This window comes from Mus caroli, chromosome 11 (assembly GCF_900094665.2).
Source record: "Mus caroli chromosome 11, CAROLI_EIJ_v1.1, whole genome shotgun sequence".
Lineage (NCBI taxonomy): Eukaryota > Metazoa > Chordata > Mammalia > Rodentia > Muridae > Mus > Mus caroli.
In genome coordinates, this window is record NC_034580.1 from 62445614 (window position 1) to 62470073 (window position 24460).

The 24460-nt window shown below is 43.8% G+C and overlaps 1 protein-coding gene across 1 annotated transcript in view; it reads right to left on the reverse strand.

The window, feature by feature from the left end:
• Positions 1 to 24460, reverse strand: part of Glp2r (glucagon like peptide 2 receptor) — a 64394-nt gene that overhangs the window by 15070 nt on the left and 24864 nt on the right. The window contains exons 5-10 of the mRNA XM_021178184.2: positions 22754 to 22866; positions 20895 to 21048; positions 18203 to 18362; positions 17030 to 17090; positions 16121 to 16190; positions 6180 to 6268 (exon numbers count right to left, since the gene is read on the reverse strand). Of these exons, the coding sequence (XP_021033843.2) occupies positions 6180 to 6268; positions 16121 to 16190; positions 17030 to 17090; positions 18203 to 18362; positions 20895 to 21048; positions 22754 to 22866 (647 nt within the window). The remainder of the gene's footprint in view (positions 1 to 6179; positions 6269 to 16120; positions 16191 to 17029; positions 17091 to 18202; positions 18363 to 20894; positions 21049 to 22753; positions 22867 to 24460) is intronic.

The window sequence follows — 24460 nt, forward strand, 5'->3', positions numbered from 1 at the left end:
AAAAAAAAAAAAAAAAAAAAAAAGAGCCTGAACTTGTGACTCTTATTCTGGATTATCTAGAGCAATAACACACATCAACATACTTACATGCAGGCCCATGTCTCACCAGCAATTGATTTCTTGGGCTATATCGTGGCGATTATGGGTTTTTAGGGTTTAAAAAAAGTGTGTGTGTGTGTGTGTGTGTGTGTGTGTGTGTGGTGTGTCTGAGTGTGAGTTTGCATGTGAGTGCAGGTGACCATGGGGCCAGCAGCATCTGATCCCCCACCTGAAGATGGGTGTGAACCATATTGACAAGGGTTCTAGGAACCAAACTCAGGTTCTCTGCAACTGTAATATGCACTCTTAAACACTGAGCCATCTCTCTGGCCCAATTATGGATCGTGAAAGTGCATGTTAACTGTGGAATGATGTTAGTTCTACAGAATGATATCAAGGAAATCACAGAGGGCTTCCTTCCATTTCCCTAGTATTCACAGATAGTATGGCCATAGTCTACCAGTCAACACCAGGAAGCCAGCATTGGGAGCAGACTAGAAATATATTCCAGATGGTGTTGGATTTTATCTGTTTTCCATTTTTATCCTGTCCACATGCCACGTGGCACATCACATCTCTAAGGGCATATTGGGTCACTTCTGTCATTCCCACTTCTCTGGGTAGATGAAGGCTGGACCTCCCCACTACTCATGCCCTTCTAACATCTCCTTAGACAAAAGTACAATTTGTGTCTCAGCCCAGATGAATGCCATAAATAGTCGCAGACATTTACTCTTATGGACTATGTGTATGCTACTTTCTCATCTGTAGCCAACTGTTTATTTAAGTGGTACAGTTTGTTGCAGTCCTTTGAGGATTCAACAAATATTTATTAAACATCTGCTTGGTACATGAGCGGGTACCGAGGAGTAGAAAGCTCAAACCCAGGGCAGTAGGACACAGGGACAGTACGAGGGTGTGGGTTCAAATAGAAACATCACCGACCACTCAGGGTGACCTTGGGCAAATTCTTCAACCTCTTTGTCCATTGGTTTCTTCATTTATAGAAAGATTATAGGAGAAGAGCATCTACCTGGCAGGGCCCTCAAAAGGATCAGGCAAATAATGCAGGGGGTGGAGAAGCAAGGGTGGTAGTGAGAGTGGAGGTGTGGGGTGTGCGTGCCTGCAAATGTCCACATCCAATGTTTCCCTCAATTGCTTTCTACCTAATATGTTGAGACACAGTCTCTCATCGAGTCTGGAGCTCACCGATTCAGCAAGAGAGGTGGCTAGAAACCCCTGCGCATCCTACTGTCTCTTCCTCTCCAGCACTGGGCTCATAGCTGCTCATCTTTTACACATGTGCTGGGCATCCAAACTTGAGGTTTTGATAAAGGGTCTCAGGAAGTTGTTCAGCCATACTCTGAAGCTCAGGTTAGCCTTGGACTTGCAATCCTTCTGCCTCAGCCTCCCTCAGAGCTACGATTCCAGTCCTGTGCCACCAGCCTCAGTGATTGTCATTTTAAAAGGATTCCTGCCTGTAAATGGCTATGTTTCATCATGGTGACAGACACATGTGGCAAACAAAGGAGCAGAGACTTGTTTGGGGTCAGGCTTAATCCATGCTCCCTTGACCTCCTTGAGGGAGAGAGAGGGCTGGGTGAGATACCACAGCACATGGAACACTAGGCTGCACACCTCATGATGGCTGGCAGGCAAAAAGTAAGAGGAAGATGCCAGCCCCCAAATATCCCATCCCAGAGACCAATTTTATTATATGAGGATCCACCTCCTAAATGATCTACACCCTGTCCCCAAGAGGTCACAGACTAGAGGCCAAGCCTTCGATACACATACTCCTAGGGGATACATAAGACCCTTGCATAGCATGTGCTATAATTCCAATGATGCTTGTCAGTTTACCATCCATTTGGATATGACTGGTCTGTGGCTGATGGGGTTTAGATATAGCACTCAAATGTGGTACTTGGTGGGTGAAGTGGGATAAGCTGAAGGAATTTGATAAAACTTCAGAAGCCGGAAGATCATTGTGGGTTCGACTCCTTCTTCTGCAGTAGTTCATGTAACCTAAGAAGGATTTTCTGAGCTTTCCCTGAAGCATATCCCTAGACCCTCCTTTGAAAGGTGACTTCCCTATTCCCACAGGAAAGGAGCATCCTTATTATTGAAGATGCCAAACCACAGGGAAGGAAGAACCTGGACTCCCAGTTCTTGCTACATCTCCCAGTTCATTACCATCAGGCCATGCCTTGTGTATCCAGCAATATCCCCCCATGGCTGTCCATCTGTTATCAAACCTAGCACAAACGGTACACATTTAATCACTGGGTCTTCATTGCCTTGAGGAGGTTCCCAGGACACACAAAATTTCTAAATTCGCATGCTTTTATTTCATTAGTCATCTAATCTATACAATTTTCTGACTCAAGCCAAGGTCTCTATGAGTTAAAGCAAAAGCTTTCGGCTCTTGTGCTGTTTACCACAAACTCAGAAAAGATAATGGGATGGGTGTGTGCAGAAATTATTCTTCTCTATAAATTCACCATGAGCTCAGGCTACACACATCACATGGAGAGCAAAGCCATTAATAAAGGGGAAGAGATCTATCTCCCTGCTGGGAACTACTGAGAATGGTGAAGCAGGAAGAGGCTGAGGGTCAGTTAGCCTCTGAGTGTGTGCCCTTCATCCTTGCCTCAACCTACCCTCTCCAATTCAGATAGTAGATCTAGTTACTGTTTCTTTTACCTAATGGCAGAGGCCCATGTGGAAAGCTAAGAAGACAGAGTGTTCTCTTGCTCCTAGAAACTTGCCTCTTGGGTGAAGTCCACATGTGTTTAATTTAAACCTTCCTAAAATAGATTCCTGGACAGGGACCAGAGCTTAAGCATTGCACTCTAAAAGCGCCCCAAATCTGAGAGCTGGAGGCAGCCTCATGTCTCGTGCACCGACCCCATGTCCCTCTCTTTATCCCACTGAGGGCTTTCATGAAAAACTAACGTGGGGTGCATAAAGAGGGCATTGAGGGGCAGGCATGGCGATGTCCTCTGAGGTGACAACCAGCATGGCCTCTCAAGAGAAAAATGGGCAAACAAGCTCACAGATTCTGCAAGGTATCTTCAGCTCAGAGGGCTTAGTGAGAGAGCATGTCTGTGTCTTCAGGGATAAGTCCCACATTCTACAAACTGGTAGGATCATGCCACTCAACTGGGTCATGCTCTCTCGGGGAAAAGTGAGTCAGTAGAAAAGACATGGCCAACCAAATTGTCAGAGAAAAGCATGAAAGGAGGACATTTTCAGAATGTATCCCACCTGATTCCGTGGAAGCCAGCTGGAGAAATGGATCACCTGAAGTGGCTGGGGCTAGGGGCTGGGACTGGGTTCTTTGTCACCCATTAATGTCACTACTCTGCTTTGACAGAGTGCCCACCAAGTACTCCTCAGGCCATCTCTGGGTTTGGGAGTCTGGTTAAGAGTGGAAAACCTTGTGAAGCACATGAGAACTTAGAGAAGAACACTCTCCCCTTACCTCTGACTTCCACAGACTTCAAAAATACACAACTGTCTAACTAATGACCCAAGGGGAGGCCTCACCCCCAGGGAAGCCTTTGGGACGACTCATTACCAAAGTTCTTTTTCTTTAAGCACTTTCTCTGAACAAGAGTGGAAAGAGGAAAAGGCAGATTCCAGACAGATTGCATATGTCAGCCAATTATTCTTTCTCCTCCCTGAAAGCATTCAGCTTTGATCATTGCCCAGCCACGTGATTTCCCCCAGCGTCTTAACCTACCCTTCCCTAGATCAATGTCGCTCACTGAGACTCTACAGAAGCTCATTCACCATGGGCCAAGAAGGACCAAGGAACCTCAATTGAGAATATAACGCTACCAGATTGGCCCACAGAAAAGGCATCATTTTTTTCTTTCCTTTTTTTTCTTTTTAGATTGATGATTGATGTGGGAGGGACCAACTCACTGTGAGAGGTGCTGAGATGGTCATTCTGGATGCTACAATAGAGAGCAAGCCATGAGGAATAAGCCAATGGGAAGCCTTTCTCCATGGCCTCTGCCTCAGTTCTTGCCTCCAGATACCTGCCTTGAGTTTCTGGGTCTGATCTCTGCCCTGACTTTCCCAGATTATTTATATATATTTGCATACACACACACACACAGAGACACACACACACACACACACAATTTCCTGAATAGGGTAAGCTTACTCTACTAGATCTGTTGGAAGATCTTGGGAAGATGAGCTTAGGGTCTGGGTCTAGAACAAGCACTACCCTCCATATCTGATCAAATTGGCTGCCCATAGTCAATGTCCTTCAGTTGCCACAATTCATAGAAGATGGGTCTGTCACAACACTCCCATTTCACACACCAGAAAATAGGCCACAGGGGCCAAGCTTATTTAAGGTCAATGAGGGAGCTGGGGTGTGGCCAGCCCCCTCCCTCCTGTCTGCTCCATATCAATGTCACAGTCATTGCTTACACACACACTGCTAAAGCATGGTATGGGACCCAGGTCACACCCACCTTATGTTCAAGTATACTGGCAGCCTCCAGTGAATGTTTGCCTAGTAAATGGGGGAGATCTAACTTTTCATCACCAAAGTCAGTCTTGGGAATAATGAGTGACATGGCTGGAAGTGTCTCCACTGACACCCTCTGCTTATGGTCTGCCGTGTGGACTAAAATCCTGAACTCAGAGCTTTTTTAAGATTCAAACGCACATACGCTCCCTTCCAGCCCTAGTAAAGTTGACCTGCCACCTGGAAGAACGACTAGAAATGGAGGGAGAGGCCCTTGCCTGCCATTCACTCCTCAGTCAGTCAGTCAGTCAGTCATTATTTTTACAGCAGTACTGATCTCAATAAAAGCCTGGCATGTGACTTCTTTTGAATGGAGACTGTTGTCACTACAGGGAACCAAAGGTAAGACACCACAAAGGTGAGTCACAAAAGAAAGGGAACTGTGTAACAACTGTAGTTCTATGGATTCTAAACATTTCTTTCCTTAAATCATTCCACAAGGGACGCAAACTGCCCTGCATACAAGACTTTCTAGCTTCCTAGAGCATGGTGGTGGTTTAACTGAGAATGCCCCCCCCCCAGGCTCATCTGTCTGACTACTTGGTCTTCTTCTGGTGCAATGTTTGGGAAGGATTAGGAGATATGGCCTTGTTGGAGGAGGTGTGGCCTTGATGGAGGAGGTGTGGCCTTGGTGGAGGAGGTATGTCACTAGGGGTAGGCTTTTAGGTTTCCAAAGCCCATGCCATTCCCAGTGTCTTACATCCTTCCTCATGCTTGTAGATCACAAGGCAAGCTCTCAGCTACTGCTACAATGCCATGCTGCCTGCCTGCCTGCCTGCCTGCCTGCCTCCTGCCTGCCTGCCTGCCTGCCTGCCTGCCTGCTGCCAGGCTTCCTGCCATGATAATGATAAGCTTTAAGTCTTTGAAACTGTAAGCCCCCCAATAAACTCTTTCTTCTTCGTGTTACCTTGGTCACAGTGATTTATCACAGTAATAAAAAGGTAACTATGACAGCCATTTGTTTTCACAGTCTCCCAACAGGGCATTGATATGTCCTTGACTACTCAGCACTTATATCATTGTCATGAGGTTAGAAGGGCTCAATCACTGGCAAAAAGCTCACATGCACCCCAACACCTCTTCATAAGGGCCCTCCTCTATCACCTCACCTTAAGAGACAAATACATAATAACAGTCGGTATGCTATGCTTTGAAGATGAAATGTCTTCTATGGGCTCATCTGTTTAAATACTTGCTCTCCAGCTGGTACTGTTCCTTTAGAAGCTTGTAGAACCATTTTAGTCATGTGGCCTACTTGGCAGACATAGGGATATAGAGACGGGTAGTTGAGCTCATTCCTGGGAGAACTCTGCTTCCTGATCTACTGAGACGTGATGAAGAGCCCCAAGCAGTCACCACCAAGGATGCGAGCTGCTTGCACTGTTGGACCTTCCTGGCTGTGAAGGACTGTACTCTCTCAAACCAGGAGCCAACATAAGTCTTTCATTAGGCTGCTTCTTGTCCAGTATTTGGTCACGAGAATGAAAATAATAAGGGCTACATTGTTCCTCCCTTTCCAAGACTTGGGTGACACCAAGGAGAGTCAAGATAACCTCAGGTTGCCAAGCTCTGGCCTCTGGCTACTCACCTATATTTGTAGTCTCTGAAGCACATCTGATGAGCTCTGAACTTAGAAATGAGAAGCTTGAGAATCTTGAGGAAGATTAAGAAATTAACCTGGAAAACAAAAGGCAGATGCAGGAAAGTAAGGGGCAGATGCCACACACTGTGGATATCAAGGTTACCCTCTGCAGGCCTGTCAGCTCCCCATCCATCAGAACCACGGGCAAGTTGACAGTTAGCATGTCACATAGGAAATGGCTATGGGTGTCCCCATTGTCCCAAAGACACTTTGAACTGAAAGTCAGGGAGAAAACTTGGAGTGTCATTTAGTTTATTCTGTCTAGCTGAGGTCTAGGGCTCAGTACTCTGAGAAGACCAACAAGCATTATTATTAAGTAACACTTACTGATTGCTTACCACTCAACCTTTGGGCTGAGAACTTTACACATACATTTTCATTTATTCTTCAAAGCAACCCTCTGCAGTTGTCACTGTGTGTGTGTGTGTGTGTGTGTGTGTGTGTGTGTGTGTCCATAAAACAACGAGCAATCACAGCATAGAGATTAGTGTAGTACTGAAGCTGGCATAGCTAGGCAGTATCTGAGCTGAGCAGGTGATCATGACCAGAATTAGCATCATTTAAACAGCACAGTGTGCTGGCTCTTCTCAGTAGGGAGCTATGGCTCTCCTGCTGTGTGACTTGAGGTCTGCAGTGGGACTCACTGGGCAGTGTGTGTCCTCCACTCTTTATAATATTTCCCACAACTATCACAGGTGGGACAAATCTAGACTTCACTGCCAGCTTTGACAGTAGCTATAAAATATGTCTGAAATCCTTTGGTACTTCTTTTTAAAAGGAGACCCTCGTCTCCTTCCCTGACTCTCACCCTGTGTGTGTATTGTATTTAATCACGATCAGCTAATGAAAAGAACATGATCGATGATATCACATGATTTCTGAGTAGAGACTTCAAAAGGAAGTTCTTATATTTCCTCCTTCCCTCTCTCCCTTTCTCTCACTCTTTTCCCTTCCCTCTCCCCTCCCTCTCCCTCTTCTTCTCTCTATCTGGATGGGATTGTTCAGTCTTAGGGTAGATAACCACCATGTTGTGTGAAGAGTGCCACCTAGGAGAACCAAGTCTTCTACCAGTGGCCTGCAGTTCTCCACAGCTGTGTGTGAAGTGGTTGAGTGTAAGCTACACTTGCTGGGTGTAGGATAAGTGTGAACTTGAACACTGAGAGCATGATTTATGAGGAGATTGGGACGTCAGAGACAACCAGCAAGAGGTTTCTATGGTTACATGGTCATGCTAAAGGGCTTGGGATTTCTCAGGAAGGTAATAGAGAACCAGGGATAAATTCTAAGCAGGCATATGACCTGATGAGATTGGAATCTCTGCTTTTCAGTAAGACCATTTTTAGCAATGGTAATGGGGAATGGGTTGGCCAAGGGTAAGTCTGGAGGTGGGGAGCAGTAGGGACTTCTTGGGAAAGATGATAGACAGGCAATTTCAGACAGCTGCCCTGGAGTTTCAGTGATAAGGAAGAAGGACTCATTTAAAACTATCAAGTGTGGGTCAAATGACTTTTGTTACTGGTTGGATGTGAGACCAAAGATGAGATGACATTTCATGGTAGCTTTCTACTGTGTGGCAGTGCCATTCACCTAGAGAGGGGCCATATGTGGAGGAAGAGCTCTGGTGAGGCTGGGAGGAAGGTGTGTCTAAAAGCTTCAAACAGAAGAGATGCCTTAAGGCAGATAGATGTCCATGCCTGAACCTCAGCAGAGAAGAAAGAAGCTATTAGAGTGCTGGCAGAGGCTTTGGTGGCAGATCTTTTCTAAGATAGAAAAGAGCTGACAGAAAAGGTGATCAGTACAAGTCACAGAATAAAATCTCTTCCAACATTGATCTAGGGCAATACCAATGCCCCCATGCAGAAGGAAAGCCCTACAGACTGAAATGTGTGCTATCGAATGCACCATAAATAGACATATATACCTCTTGTGTGCTCCACTGGCCTCAGAAATTCAGTGCTCAATGCTAAAAAGCTAGAGTTTCTAAAACATAAGTCTACAGGAACAAAGGCAGTACCCAGCCAGAGGATATTTAGTACCAGAAAATTTTAAAAGTCTCAAACGAAATATAACCAAGTAATATATCCCTTTTAACAGGATATCTGCTTCTCATCACAACGAGAAAACACTGGGTGTTTGGCTTAGTAACTTGTAGAACACGGGCGTTTTTCTGACAAAGGAAGCTTAACAGGGAAGATACATCTTTCAGCCAATGGACTGCAGTTGGGACCGTCTCCTAGGAAATGAAGCGACTGTGGATCTACTGTTCTCTGTGTCTCCCAGAGACCAGACAAGAGAAAATGAGAATCAACCAAGGGCCACATGAAGGAAGCATCTCTCCACAGTTCCAGTGGATCATCAGCCCCAGTTACCATGGAGCCTGGACCACTCTGGGTTTCTAGAGGTCTACAGTCAGTAGCCACATTTGGATGGTGGGTTCTTCACTTGTGTACTAGCTGAGAAGTTGATAGATGAAGAATGTTTTCAAGAATGAAGCTATCTCCCCTAGGAATTTGTGACAAGATAGTAAACAGTCAGAACCTCAAATGTATGAAACTCTCTTCTAGGGCCTGGGCCCTGCAGTTGCTTTTGCAGATGTTACCTCCTTGATGACATGTGTTTGGAACCCTAGCATCTGTACACAGCTGTGAGCCTCCAGGATAGCCATGGGGATTCCTAACATGGCAGCCATGCTGGGTCTAGCTTTACCTTACCAGCAATCTCTTCTACCTGTCAAGTCCTTCAGCCTGCTCGAGAGACAAAAATGCTTATACCTTTAAGGCTCCTCTTTTAGGCCAAAATACACCTTCCCCACCAATCCTGTTGGAATGTGTGTGCTTTGTAGAAGGTAAGGAATGACTGAGAGAGCAAAGTGGGTAATCTCCTTTCTTTCATTCAAATGCATTCATTTTCCACAGCACTGGAGCCTTCAGTAAATGCCTGCTGTAGTGCTTTGAATGAGAAATGCCACCACCCCAAACATACACACACACACAAACACATACACACACACACACACACACACACACACACGAAAGATACCGTATGTGTATATGGTTCATGTCTTTGAATACTTGATCGTCAGCTTATGGCACTGTTTGGGAAGGACATGGAGCCTTGCTACAGGAAATACATCACTAGGGCCTCCCTTTGATGGTTTTTCAACTTCACCTCCTCCTATTGTTTCTCTCTGATTTCCCAGCATGGATAAAACGTGATCAGACAACCTTTTTGCCTGCTGCCATGCTTTCCCTGCCTGCTGCCATGTCCCTGTCATGATGGAATTTCTTGTATTTTATCACAGCAACAGAAAGATAACTAATACACCTATGATCTGATTTATTTTCACAGTGAAAAGCAGAAGCTGAGATGAGTGAAGGTAAACACAATATGACAGAATTTAGCAACAAAAGTCTCCCTAATAGTGCTGTAGCACAGAGGGTAGACCAAAGCCCAAGTGTGATGCATTGTGAGGCACAGAACAGGAGTGGATAAAGGGTGTGCAAAAGTGATGTCACCACACTTCATTTTATAGAGATGGAAGAGGGTTTTGGTGGCAGATGATGGAATGGTTAGGGAGACTGCCACCCTTTGACTCTTCAGTAGAGAACAGTATAGAAGGGAATTGATGTCTAGGAAGACTTAGAGCTTTAGGAAGCTCCTAGCTTCTAGTGAGACAGAGGACCTAAAGACAGATAAGGGAAACTGAGAAGTAATTTTGCCCATTTTTTTCAACATTATCACATTCTTAAGCTGTCAGAGGAGTCAATAAGAATAAATGGTGGTTTGACTTTGTGACATCATAAAGTCAACAGATAGTCCATTCAAATGATTGACTAAACAGCCCACTCAACTGGCTGTTCAATATGGTCAGAAGATTAGCTCCAGGGAGCAGAATAATGATTCAATGACCTTTCTCAATATAATTAGTTAATGAGACTACATTCAAACAAATGGAGTAATCAAGGCTTTAAAATTTTGCTAGCAGGTGGTGGTGACTAAGATATAAGAACACACCACCTTCTGGTATGACTCAACTTCAACAGGACAGTCAAGTGTGAGAGGCTAATTTAAGCAGCACAGTTTTACAAAAAGACATGCAGGAAGACGAAGGTGGAAATTCTCTTTCTTTTTCTGGTGAACATCTGGATTTCCCCACTCATCACAGCATGGAAACTTCTGAAACACAAGAATCATAACACTAGCAGCAGCAGATGAAGTCAGTTGACATGCCTGAGTGTCCAGAATGATATATTTCTTCAAGCCAGACATTGTTGAGCAAATACAAAAGTTGGGAAGCAGTGATGATGGGGCATGCTAACAAGGGATCCTGAACCTAGAGTAAGAGGTTCCCTTTGGTCCCAGTGATCTCTTTACCACACATACATGTGACCTTTCCTCTGAAAGTATGCACCTTGCTCCAGGTCAGATGTGGCAAGTGTAAAGAAAAATTGTTAAGTTCCCTGGAATCTGAAATAATGAGTACTGATCAATTTTGATTGGCATGTTTTTGTTGTTTTAGAACAGTGGTTATCAACCTGTAAGTTGCAACCCCTTCGGGGTCAAACAACCCTTTCATAAGGATTGCCTAAGACAATCTATATATAAGATTTTTACATTACAATTCATAATGGTAGCAAAATTACAGTTAAGAAGTAGCAACAAAAATAATTTTATGGTTGGGGGTCACCATTACATGAGTAACTGTGTTAAGGGTCATAACATTAGGAAGGTTGAGAACCACTGTTTTAGAATTTCCATTGAATAGAATATATGTAGAGGTCAAGGAATTTTTTTTCTTAGCACAGTATTTTCTTTTGCTATGTCACAATCTAGTGCATTGTGAGGATCTCGATTCCATGCAGTCATTTGGAGACCCAAGGTTCTTTCCATGTTCTCAATTAATCATCATCTAGATTGGGATTATGGCAATTCAGACTAGTTGACAGTGACAATGTATGGTCATATGATCAACTATAAAAGCCATGGTCCATGTCTTTTATGGCAAATAGTCTTTTTTTTTTTAATCGATGGATCATTCTATTCTAGGTCAATTCCTCTTGGTCAAATCCCTACAGACACAGACAATAGTAATTAAACAGCATCTTCCCTAAGACCTTTCTAGAAATGGTCATTTCCATTTCCTAGAAATGGTCTGATGACGTTTACTAGTTGATGGAATGGAAAGTTCAGTTGAAATAGTAACTTCCAAGGAGGACTATGGAACTATCAGGTGGTCATGTAAAGAAACAGATCATCCCAACTCTGAGGTTTTCCATATAGGTAAAATACAAGGTGATTGTGGTCAGGGAAGATGAGCAACACTTCTCACATTAAAGTGTCTGGGATCAGTCTTGAGTGATAGGTTGACTCACTGAAGAGTCTCAGGCAGAAGGAAGATGTAATTGGAGTTTTCTCTAAAGCAGTTTTTCTGATCGCAGTATGGAGGCTTAATTGCCAGGGATAAGAAGGAGGGGAATCAACCAAGAGGCATTTGCAGAGGACTGCCCAGGAGGGTTGAGTGAATGTAGTAAATGTAGAACTGAGAGGGAGATGGCTTGGAAGGACCTTCAAGAAATAATGCCAACTTGAAATCCCAGTCGCTATTCCAAGAAGAAAAAAGATAGGATCTGTAAGGACCCCAAATAGTGTGGCTTGAGTGTCTGGTGATGGGGGATGGAGTCACTTACTGGGTAGAAAAGGCAAGAGGAAGGGGATGGATAAAAAGAGTGGGAGCCCATTGGGAGCTAGTGTGGATATGGATCTGATCATAACTGGAGTTATAGAAACAGAAGAAACTGAAGATCATTTTATCCAAACTGAGAAGACAAAGAAAGCATGCTTGTGTCTGGCTAGGGAGAAATGCTACTCCAGAGACTAGGAAAGAGCAGCAGAAACTAGCAGACTGGTCAGCCCATTGTAGAGGCAGAAGCAACAAGGTGGATGGTTCCTGGCTATGCACAAGGGTCACTTGAAAGCTTCTATTGTGACTGGTCTCTGGCATCATAGCATTTCTAATTTGCAGTCCATTTTGAGAGCCACATTTGTTGACAGCTTCATCTATTTTAATATAAGTCTAAATCCTGTCAGGATACAGATTCTGATTCCATACTTCCAGTCAAGGGTGACAAGAATCTGAGTTGATAATAAGCACATTAGAATCTGCTGCTAATGCCATTGGTCCAAGGACTATTCTTAGAAGAGCAAGGGTATAGCCAGTTGCTTTTCAACCCCAGCTACAAACTAGATTGCCCAGGCCTTTGTGAGACCAATGAAACCTAAGTGTTACAGTGGGACTCAAGCCACAAGGGATTTTAAAGACATCCAGGAGACTCCAAGAGCAACTAGAAAATTATAGTATAAATTTCAGCAGTTTAATCAGACAAAGCCTGGGCTCATAATTAACAGAGAATTGTTTGTTTCTCTTCTGATTTACTATGCCTGGTTAGCAAGCACCTCTCAGGGCTCAGAGTGTAGATTCCAATCACCTACTGAATGTGTTTACCAACGGGCCACCATATACTTAAGCTGGCTGCTTGGATGAATAGAAAGTGGTTTGCAATGGCAGCAAGCAGATCTTAAACAAATACTTGAAAAGTATTGGAGCTGGAGCAGAAGTCAGGAAATATGGAACCGAGAAATATGGGGGTAAAATGTCCTGACACAGTGGCAGAGAGAAGTGCCAAGGTGCTTGACCCAAGACCTGAAAGATGAACACTGGGGTCCCCAAGCTGATAAGATGGCAGGGAAAGCAGCTGGGACCCAGGGTGTCTGAGACTATAGACTAACGTCTGAAAGAGCCGTAAGCATCCCAGGCACAGGCCTGGAGGAAATAAGTAAGTTCCAAAGAGCAATAGGCAGAACTGTCCCTCAGTCATCCAACTTACCTTGGTCTATGAAGTTATTGAGGCAAATAACTTCTTAGCCTCTCAGTGTCCTTACCGAAACATTAATACCAAAGTGCTCCGACTTGTAGGCTCATTGAGAAGATTAATTGAGCTCATATAGTCAAAGCACTTAAAAGTTGGCATTGGTTGGAAATACTCAGTAAATATTACCGGGCAGCAGTACTTGTGCCTGGGCAGGCGGTGGGTGGTGGGACCCTGATGGGACAGTGTGCCCAGAGAGAAGAGAATAGTGGGAAACTGAATGATTGGGGAAGAAAGGGCTCAGAGACCTGTGAGTAGGACATGTGTGGTCAACTTCTACTCTGGACATTTTCAGCCAAGTGACTAGTAACAGAGGGATGATAGCAACAGTGCATATGTCACTTGCCCTTCCCCCATACCCTTGATTCTCTTACCATTTCTATGTACATTTTCCCTCTAGATCACAGCAAGATCCAAGCAAAGAGTTTCCTTGAGTTGTTGACACAGACTAACAATCTACTACAAATGTTTGTTTGTTTGTTTGTTTGTTTTATTTCAAGATTTTATGCTATCTACATAAAAGAGCCCAAAGAGGCCACCCAGCTACCCCTTAGCAATGGCATGGAACGCAATGCTAGATATCCGGTGGGTACTCAGACATGGGCAGGAAGATCTACCCAACTGTCAGCGAAACTTGTCAGTCTTGGCTACTCTTGGTTAGCCCCCTGCACCTCCCCTCTAGCCTCTTGAACAAAGTTCATCCTCACAGATCATCCTCTAAATCCCAGCTTCCTAAACTTTATAAGGGGTCACATCACCCAGTGTAGGAGGTCACAAAACATTAGTGATAATAAAGGGTTTCAGAACATACAACAACCAAAAACTTAATTCAAAATTCAATGCATGCAACCAGTGTGCTTCCGCTTCCGGTGGGGTTTGCCCATGTTGCAGCATGAAACTTGAAGCAACTTCGCTTCTGAAGACCAAACATGCTCACTTTCCCTGCACGTGCCAATGACCACTGTCTGAGACGCCTCAGCTTAGCTTCGGGATGCTTGTGTGTTGTGAATTGCAGTGTTTTTACTCTACATACATTGTTTTCTTCTCTTAAAAAAGAATAATGATTTCACTACAGAAAAGAGACTTTTTCACATCTCTCTACCATCATTCTATAGCATTGTAAATATTCAATTCATTTATCTATGGATTGGATTGTTAGAACATTTGATTTTTAAAATTGTGCTTTGGCCGGGGCCTAGCAAACACAGAAGTGGATGCTCACAGTCAGCTATTGGATGGATCACAGGGCCCCCAATGGAGGAGCTAGAGAAAGTATCCAAGGAGCTAAAGGGATCTGCAACCAGGTAGGTGCAACAACATTATGAACTAACCAGTACCCCGGAGCTCTTGACTCTAGCTGCATATGTATCAAAAGATGGCCTAGTCGGTCATCACTGGAAAGAGAGGCCCATTGGACATACAAACTTTATATGCCCCAGTACAGGGGAACGCCAGGACCAAAAGGTGGGAGTGGGTGGGTAGGGGAGTGGGGGGGAGGGTATGGGGGACTTTGGGGAAAGAATTAGAAATGTAATTGAGGAAAATACCTAATTAAAAAAAAAAAAGAATTGAATTTTTCCAGGCCTGGTGGCACATGGCTGTAATTCCAGAACCTGGGAAATGAAAAAAAAAAAAAAAATTGTGGTTTGGAGGAATGGGAAGGTGACTCAGCAGTTAGGAACTTTTACTGCTCTTCCAGGTTCAATCCCCTGCACCCACATTAGGTGGCTCACAACTGCCTGTAACTCCAGCTCCAGGGGATCTAGCACCCTCTTCTAGCTCCAAGGGCACCTACACTTACACATGCATGAGCAAGTGCCCGCACGCACATATACACACACGCTCATTCAATTTTTTTTTTAAAAAAAACCTTTCTAAAAGTTGCTGTTTGAGTTCTAATTTCAGTTTTATTTTAGAAATTGCTATGTGAATTTTTAGCATGGGATGGGGCAGAGTCTTCAGTAATTTCTAAAATAGCCCTGAACATACTTCTGCTATTTTGAACTACATATTTATATCTTTATACAAAGTGTGACATTCTTAACATTAACAAATATCAACTCTGAAAAACATTGAAAATGTACTGTCAACTTACTCAGTCAGGACTTCCATCTTTATGTAAAAACAGACACGCCCATTGAGCTCACTAATGTGCAAACTCGCTTTTGTCAAGTTGCCAGATCGTGTGTATGCCAAGGATCTTCTTTTAAAGTAAATTAAAATTCATTATACATAGACTTTTGATTTGTAGTCATAATATATATGTCTATATACTTGGGGCCCCGTAAAAGTTGCTTCGGCCAACAGAGGTCCCAAGGATTCAGAGCTGTGCTTTCAGTGGGTCCTCCAGGCCAGTCATCCCTTTGCCCTGCAAGTTTCTGCACCATGACTAAACCAGTAACATCTGTTCCATTACCCACGATCCCTTTGTAGCAACACTGACTCTTCTTTGTTTCTCCTCTGAAGGTAGTTTCTTCGGCTTCCTCCCACCACTTGCTGATGACATTAAGATAAAAGCTTAGCAGGGCGTGGTACCACACATTTATAATCCGAACAATGGGCAGGCTGAGGCAGGAGGGCTGACAGGAGGTAGATAGTCAGCGCCACCCTGTCTCAAACAATCCAAGGACACACATTGGTCCTTCCATAGTTTCTGGAACCTTCTAAGGCCACGGGCAGCCCTTTCCCTATCACAGTCCTTTGATGGAGGATCATAAAGATTACTTCAAGTTCCCATTTAAAGACTAAGGACATGGGGGGGTGGGCTCACAATGTGACCCTGAATTTGGATCCTGAACCAGATGACATTTCTAATTTCTCACCCAGACTGCTAAAAATGTCATATTTATCCTTTCATGGACCAGAGGTTTAAGGAGTTGGGAGGAAATTGAGAATAGAGAGATGCCCCCTGGAGCTCCAGAACTCAGAGAAGAAAAGGGTAGATGGCATGGTGGTCCTTACTGTTACACAAAGCAGATTGGGTCCTCTGATGATCCACCAGATTTTCTTATTCTCATTTACTGCCCAGCACCTAAGAACAAGATCAGGAGTAGGAGACACATAAGATGAGAATAAAAGTCCAAGTTTCATGGCCTGTAGAAGAAGGATGCTTGCCTGTCTTGAAGATTGTCTACCAGTTCATCTCCTAAGAGGAGGGATGGGAGGAGGGGGGAGACCATTCCTTCTTACTATGGCATTGTTCTTTATCATTAGGTGTGTACTACATAGACCAGACCCTTGCACACTTTCCTCCATGTGCACACAAGCAAAAGCCCCAGGTTATAGACCCTTAGTTCTTTACTCCATAGTTTGTTTTCCTTATCTCACATATTTACACACTTAGAAATACATGTATACACCTATATGTAAATATGAAGGTTGGCTGGTGTTTATCTGAAGGGGACATGGATCACACAGTACACATTATTTGGAAGCAGGCTTAAAACATTTGCTGAGATTCATTTCCTACACATTAGGAGATTCGGAACTGTGTCTATGGATGTGTTTTAGCCTTTGCATTGTATTTCACAATATAACAGTGCCACGCTGTGTGTAATGATTCTTCCCTCGGTGTGCATCAAAGTTGCTGGTTTCTCCCATATGAACAAAGCTATAGAAACTATTCTGTGTTTCTATCCTTACACACCCAGCCCCACAGCTGGCCCAGACAACATCTTTTAATAATTGTCATGTGTAACTAACAGGTTTCTATAAGACCTTCAACTGCTTATCCACACTCCTGTTGTGCTCTAGAAGGACAAAGTAGGAGAATTTGGATAGTCTCTATGGAAAGGTGATGTTGTTTTCTTTATTTGGACATATCTGGGAATTGCTGGTCCATGGGAAACTGACACCAGGTGAATTACCTACCCTGTATTCTCCAGGCTTGCTCGGGCAAAAACCCAGGGAATAACAAACAGCATGGGGAAGGCTGTGTAGAAAACAAAGAAGTAGTTAGAAGTTGCTTGTTCAAAACCGCTTGCTCCCACCCCAGCCTGATGGGGCCCAGCATGACAGGACCAAAGGGTTAAAAAAAAATAAAGAAACAAGAAAAAGTATAGAATCAGAGACTGTGAGAACTGGTAAGGCTCATTGTATGGCTTAGTGTATGCCAAGACCAGCCACAGCTCTACTGTAAGGGAAGTTGGCCCCTGGGAGAAAGGGTTGCCAACTGTAGCAAGTAGTTTGGAATAAATTCATGGGCTTCAATTTTCCATGAGGAATATCATGGCTCCCATTATTTTGTAGTCCTCTAGCCTCTAGTTGACCAAGGACTTGTGGAAACCAGAGCTCAAGATCAGGATACCCTGCTAATATTTTAAAAATAATAATAATAATTATTATTATTATTATTATTATAAAGCAACTTTTGTTTTCTCTAATACTGGCTGTTATAGCCTGATGTATTTTGTCATCTCAAAATTCCTGTGCAGAAGACCCGTCACCACTCTGGTAGTTTTTTTTTATAATGGAGAATATGGAGTAACTAGCTTTAGAAGATGTTCTGAGTTGGGGGTTCTCATGATGGAATTAGTGTCCTTGTGAAAAGACATTGGAGGTTTCATTTTCTCCCTCTCTCCTCCATGAGAGGATTCAGCCCCAAGAGGGCAATTTTGTGCACACCAAGAAGAGTTTTGCATTCACTGGAACACAAGTGCATTGGGCTCAGAGCCTCCATAAGCAAAGAAACCAGTGTCTGTTGTTCAAGCCACACAGATATTTTATGGCACAGTGAGCAGGCTAATGTAGTTGGAAAGAGGTCTAGAAGGATGTCATCTGGTTATACCAAAGACTTATCCATTTTTGCATGTATGCATCGGGCATATAGCACCTATGCTTGTGAATAGTTCTAAGTGTATATGCACATGCATGTGCACACACGCACGCACACATGTGAGTGCACCCCCATTTTCTTTGGAAATCCTTGTCATTGAGAAATTATCTTCTCTAGTTGTCATCTTCTAGTTGGGATTTCTAGCTCCATCCAAAGGCTCTGATGGACGCCCACCCTTGGGAGGGAAGGATGGGTGTCATATTACTCACCCCAACCCAACAACAGGTACTTGGGCCACAGCCCCCTTTCAGGAAGCACTGTTGGCTCCAGCAGAGCATGGAGGTAAAGTCCTTCAACCAGCAGCCACAAGTGATTGGCGCCCACAAAGTAGTGCAGGAGGACCTGGACGGAGCGGCAGGAGGCAGAAACCTGCAGAAGCAGAACCTGGGTGAGTCCTGGCACTCTCAGCACCTGGATGAGCAGGGAGTCCCCCAGGGTGCACATGCTCACACCTGTCCTCCCCTCCTTCCTGGGCCCTTGCGAACTACCTCAAAGAGGCTGGAAAGAAAGCTTCGTGGAGCCTTCAAAATCAGTCTCTTCCTTAACACTCTAGGCCAATGGTTCTCAACCTGTGGGTCACAACCCCTGTGGCAGTCAAATGACCCTTTCACAGGGATCAACTAAGACTATTAGAAAACATAGATATTTGCATTATGATTCATAACAGTAGCAAATTTCAGTTGTGAAATAGCAATGAAAATCATTTTATGGTGAGGGAGGGTCGCCACAATATGAGGAACTGTATGAAAGAGTTTCCACAAGAGGAAGGGTGGGAACCACTGTTCTAGGCTCCTTTATTTATTTATTTATTTATTTATTTATTCATTCATTCATTCATTCATTCATTCATTCATTCNTGTGTGTGTGTGTGTGTGTGTGTGTGTGTGTGTGTATGTGTGTGTGTGTGTGTGTGTGATGTATCCCAGGCTGGGCTTAAACTCGTTATACAGTGAAGAATGATCCTGAACTTCTGCTCCTCCTGCCTCCTGCTTCCTAAGTGCTGGGCCTAGAGGTATGAGCTATAGCTTCTTGTTTCTGTTGTTCTAGGAAATCCAGGACTTCACTACTTCACTTACACAAAGGAAGCACCATATTTAGACTTAAAGGAAGAGAGAGAGAGAGAGAGAGAGAGAGAGGTCTAGCTGAATGGCTTGGTGGTTAAGAGCACTTACTGCTCTTACAAAGGACCTGGATTGTTTCGAAGCATCTACACAGTGGCTCACAACAGTCTTTGTAACTCCAGCTCCATGGGATCTGATGCCTTCTACTAGCCTTTTGGGGCTTCTTCATGCACATAGTGTACATACACATGCATACAAAATTACATGAATAAATGAATAGATGGATGGATGGATGGATGAATGAGTGAGTGAATGAATGAATGAATGAATGAATGAATGAATGAATGAATGTAAGAGAAACCAAAATCAGAGATAGTTTAATCATTAGCCACAGCCCAAACAAAAGCTCGGAAAGGTCTGTTCTCCAGCCTCAGTTCAGCTAGGCTAGGAACCACAGTAACTAAATAAATCTCCATATGACGGGAAATCATCACATGGACTTTCATCAAATAACAAAAGAGAAGCGTTTCCTGAATTGAATGAAACAAAAAAACAAACAAACAAACACCACTGTGTCAAATTTTGTAACATGCAACAAGTATCAAGCCTGGAGCTGGAATGAGACTTCTACCCTTAAGTTCTAAAAAGGAAAGAGTTGAAGAGCCAGTACCGTAAGTTCCCATGAGAAAAGTTAGTTAAAACAATAGCCACCAACCCAAAGAAACTCCATGGGAGGAAATAATAAAAGTAGAAATGAATGCAAATGAGACTATAAACCCAAAGGTCTCAATAATGCTGAGAGTTTGTTCTTGGAAAAGCCCAATAAGATTGAGAAACTTCTAGTGACAGTTACCAAGGGGTGAAAGTAAAACAGCCAAGATAAATAACTGATACAGGAAATGAAAATGAAGTTTGTAAGTACAGACCAGACAGACTTGAAGGAAATCCAGAGAGAAGGACGCGAGCAATATTTTGCCAAGAACCTTGAAAGGTTGTCTGAAATGTATAGACAAATTCCTAGACATATTACTACAGACACTAGAAGAAAAAAAATTTTTTTTGAATATGAGATTCATGATTAAGGGCCCAGTGAGCTGGCTTAGCAGGTTAAGGCGCTTGCCACTAATCCTGATGACCCGAACCCTGGAACCCACATGGTGGGAAGAAAAGACTCAACTCCTTGAGCTGTGCTCTACTCTGACCTCCACATACACTCCTGCACACACAAATAAATGTAAAAAGATTCATGATCAACCCATAACTCAAACCTTCTTTACATGTGTGGATTGTGCATGCATGCACCCACGCACAAGTTTTCACATGTGTGGATGCATGTATATATAAGGGTGCATGCCTGTGCATATAGAGGCTGACATGAGCTATCGTCTTTGATTATGCTATATTTTGTACACTACATCAGAGTCTCTCACTTGAACCTAGAGCTTCCTAACTAGGCTAGCCTAGCTAGCTAGCTTGTTCCAGTTCTCACACCTACATGCCAAGTGTTTGACCCATTGTGCCATCCCTGCATACCCATAACTTAAAACCCACCCATACGCTATTCTAATACTCTGGAAGCAGAAGCAAGAGGATCATAAGTTCCAGCCTGGGTTACACAATGAGAGCCTGGCTCAACGAAAGGTTCATCTAGTCTTTTGCTTGCAGTCAAGGAGTCACTCACAGTAAACCCATCCGCCTCACGATCCCTTTACTCGGCCCATTCTTAAAAGGTTGGGTTTGTAAGTAGGACACTGTCTGTCTATCAGATCTTTATCATTCTGTTCCCCCTCCCCAGCCCATCTCCCTCCCCACTCTGCCCCATCATGTGGGAAGGGATTACCTCTGACAGATATGACATCCATCCACTCTCACTGTCAGGCCTCCTGGAGTAAGAGTTGTAGAAGACCATATCCTTCACAAGGACAGTCAGAGCTCTCAGGATGAACGAAGCGAACAGGTTCATGTGGATGTAATTGCGTGTGCAGTGCAGTTTTCTGCACAAAAAGAACACAGTGTCTTCCCTCGGGAAGGGGGGCTGGAAGCACAGTCCTGATCTCCTGTGCATCTGTCACTAGAGACGGAGGTGCACAGTACAGACTGCTGTTCTAGGTGTTCTTGCTTCTCTGTGCCTTACCCATCCCATCTGGGAAATGGGGCAAGAAGTTGCTCCCTAGATAAGTGTGTGGCATGCCAGGCCTGCGTACAGGGACCTATGGAACCTTCACCTCTTGCTGCCACTGGAGGAGTGGGCCCTTTTGTAACCTTGATTTTGTAAATGTCAGAAATTCCTAGGCAGTGAGTGGTGGAGCTGAGATTCCCACCTAGAAATGCTGAGAACTGGATCTGGCTCTCCAAGGCTCAGCTGTCTCTGAGAATTAGAGCATTTCTCTCAGAGGCCAGGGAAAGATCACATCCATTAACTCATATAAAATGCAATACAATAGATGTCCAGAAACACTGTCAGCTTTAATCACTTCTACCCAGGGTCTGCCGCTAACTCCATTACTCAGACTGTTATAACTGTGTGTCCTCAGTCTATCTTTCCACCTCTGAGCTTTCCATGCAGCTCCTACCCCACCCCACTTGCTTTCCTTCTATTGTTACCTTGGAACTTCCAAACGGAGGTGGACTCTTGCATTTTATAATGTATAGATGCTTCTTCCCTGGTAAAGCAGGAGGCTCAAGTGAAACAGACACTTGGCCAAGCCAAACCCTGATGAGTTGACCTCCTGCTAGAGCAGGCAGTGATTTCCTGCTGCAATGGGCTTGGGAATTTAAGTGCATGGAGAAAGGGGTTAGCGTATCATCAGTGGGTACTGGAGGTGGAACTTGCAAAAACTGCAGTGTTCTCTAGTAGGATGTCATATCTGTTCCTGGAGCCATGGAAGGTCAAGATAAATAAGGCCATGTCTAGGTTCAGGTGAGCCCAGGTGGGGCACTCCACCCTTCATTTTCTCCAGGGTCTTCATAGGGGCTGCTGAACCTGTACTGAATGTCCATTCAGCTATATTATACTAACCAGTGCCTCTGAATGAAGAATCTCTGGTTTCCTCATGGGTTCATCATTGTCTCGCTTAGGAGACACCTAAAGTGGTTTAGCTAGGTGCACTTGGGCTTCGGATTTTAAAACAGTGCAACGGACTGATTGGCTGTGACCCTAGCTCTGTCACCCAGCAGCCGTGTGTCCTAGGAAAGTCATTTTACCTTTCCATAACAACTAACAGAAACCTTCTAGAATTAGAATGAATCTTGATTCAGATTAGGAGAACTACAATGGCTGACAGCTGACCAGGGTCCACAGGCCTCATTAAATTCTAGGCCTACCATGACTTTTGAGGGGGATGGGGATTCTTGTGTAGAAACAATGTCCCTGATGGAACGGTGGTTTGCTGGCGTTATGGTGGTAAAGGGCGTGATCAGGAACTTATGCACAAAGGCAAAGGCCAAGTCTGGAGTCCTGCTTCAAGTCCTATTTTTGGATCCAACTGCCCCTCCCACCAGTAAGGACTCAATCCTCTCACTTGGAACTTTCTGTGCTCTCATTTACAAAACGGAACGGATGTATTCAAGAATCCCAAGCTTCCCGCTCTGAAGATCCATGACATCATCCAGCAGATGATGTTCTTCTGATCCTTCTAGTGATGACAGCCAGGCAAATTACAGGACACTCACATGACCACATCTTGTGGTTGTACTCACCGAAGGAACAAGAAGAGTGTAAGAGCCAAGGAGAGGGAGATGAGAGACAGGGAGTAGCCCACAGTGTACATCAGCTGCAAGGTGGACAGCAAGGTATAGTGATAGTGATCCACCTGGACACAGAAGGAAAAGACATGACTACCAGGTTAAAGTCTGCACCCCCCCCACCCTGGCCCCAGCTCCATGCCCAGAGCTACCATGGGCTAGGCATGTTCTGGCCTCCCAGCCTGTTTTTAGACCTTTCCTTCCCAACTTCGTTGATACCCAAATAGGCAGCCCAAACTGCCTGTGGCACAGTTCAGAAATCATAATATCCCCATGAGTATGAGCCCACCTGAGTCTCACCCCATGGCTGGACTCACAGCCCAGCACTCATCTACCAGGAGTCACGGCATCAGAAAGAACTGAATCCTAAACAAAGATGCCATGGTCAATTGAGGCAAAGACCTTTTGTGGTCTGTTAACATGACAAACTACGTTTGCTTTTAGATGTTAAGCCAATGGTTTAATTGCAATTGGTCATGACCCTTCTTCCTTCTGGCATATTGTTCAATTGAATTTGGTAAAATTTTGTCTATACCCATCAAGAGCATTTTGTCTTTGTCGGGTCTGGAGACTTCTGTAGGATGGTATCTAATAGACTGATTTAACAAGTGCTTCCTTTTCAACATTCTGGGAAGTTTTTGTAGAGTTCATGAGCTTTGAGAGCCTGTCAACAGGGTGTAGTAGAGGCAGTAGTGGTTGTTGTTGTTTATTCATGTATCCTCCTGATAAACTTACCTCCTCACTACTATGGTGTTTGTTTGTTTGTTTGTTTGTTTGTTTGTTTGTTTAAATTCAGAGACAGGGTATCACTATGTAGACCAGGTTTCCCTTGAACTCACAGAAGTCAACCTTCCAAGTGTTGGGATGTTTGCCACTACACCAGTTGACATGGTACTCCATATCCTGATAATAGTCATTGATCTTAAGGCTGTGTTGTCTGATATCAGTATAGAAGTCCATCTTCCTTCTAATTAGTATTTATTTTCAGTTATAATGGCACGAGAAAATGGTTCTCACTGACTCGCATGTTCGAGTACATAGTCCAGTTGGTGTAACTATTTGAGAAGGACTAGGAAGTGTGACTTTGTTGAAGAGGTGCGTCTCTGGGGGCAGACTTTAAGGTTCCAAAGGACTCTTGCTATCCCCAGTCTCTGTCTCTCTCTACCTACAACTTGCCAATGCAGATGTGATCTCTCCACTGTCCCTGCCACCATGCCCTTGCTCCACAATCATGGACTCCAACCCTCTGACTACATAAGCCGCAAATGAAATGCTATCTTTTGTAAGCTGCCTTGGTCATAGTGCCTTATAACCTCAATTTTAAAAGTAAGACAATAACTGGGTTTTTTTAATATTTTATGTTTTCACCCTAACAATTAGTATTTGAAGTGATTGTCATACTGATAGCGTATTGTGGACTTCTGCATTTTCTTAAAACACACTGGAATCTACCGGCTTGTGATATTTAGATCATTTATATTTAATGCTGCTATTTATCAGGCTGGGTTCAAATCCATTGATCTTTCCCTTTATCTCATATTATCCTCTTTTCTTCTTTTTCTGTCTTATTTTATTTATTTTTTTTAATTTTTAATATTTTTATTACATATTTTCCTCAATTACATTTCCAATGCTATCCCAAAAGTCCCCCATAGCGCCCCC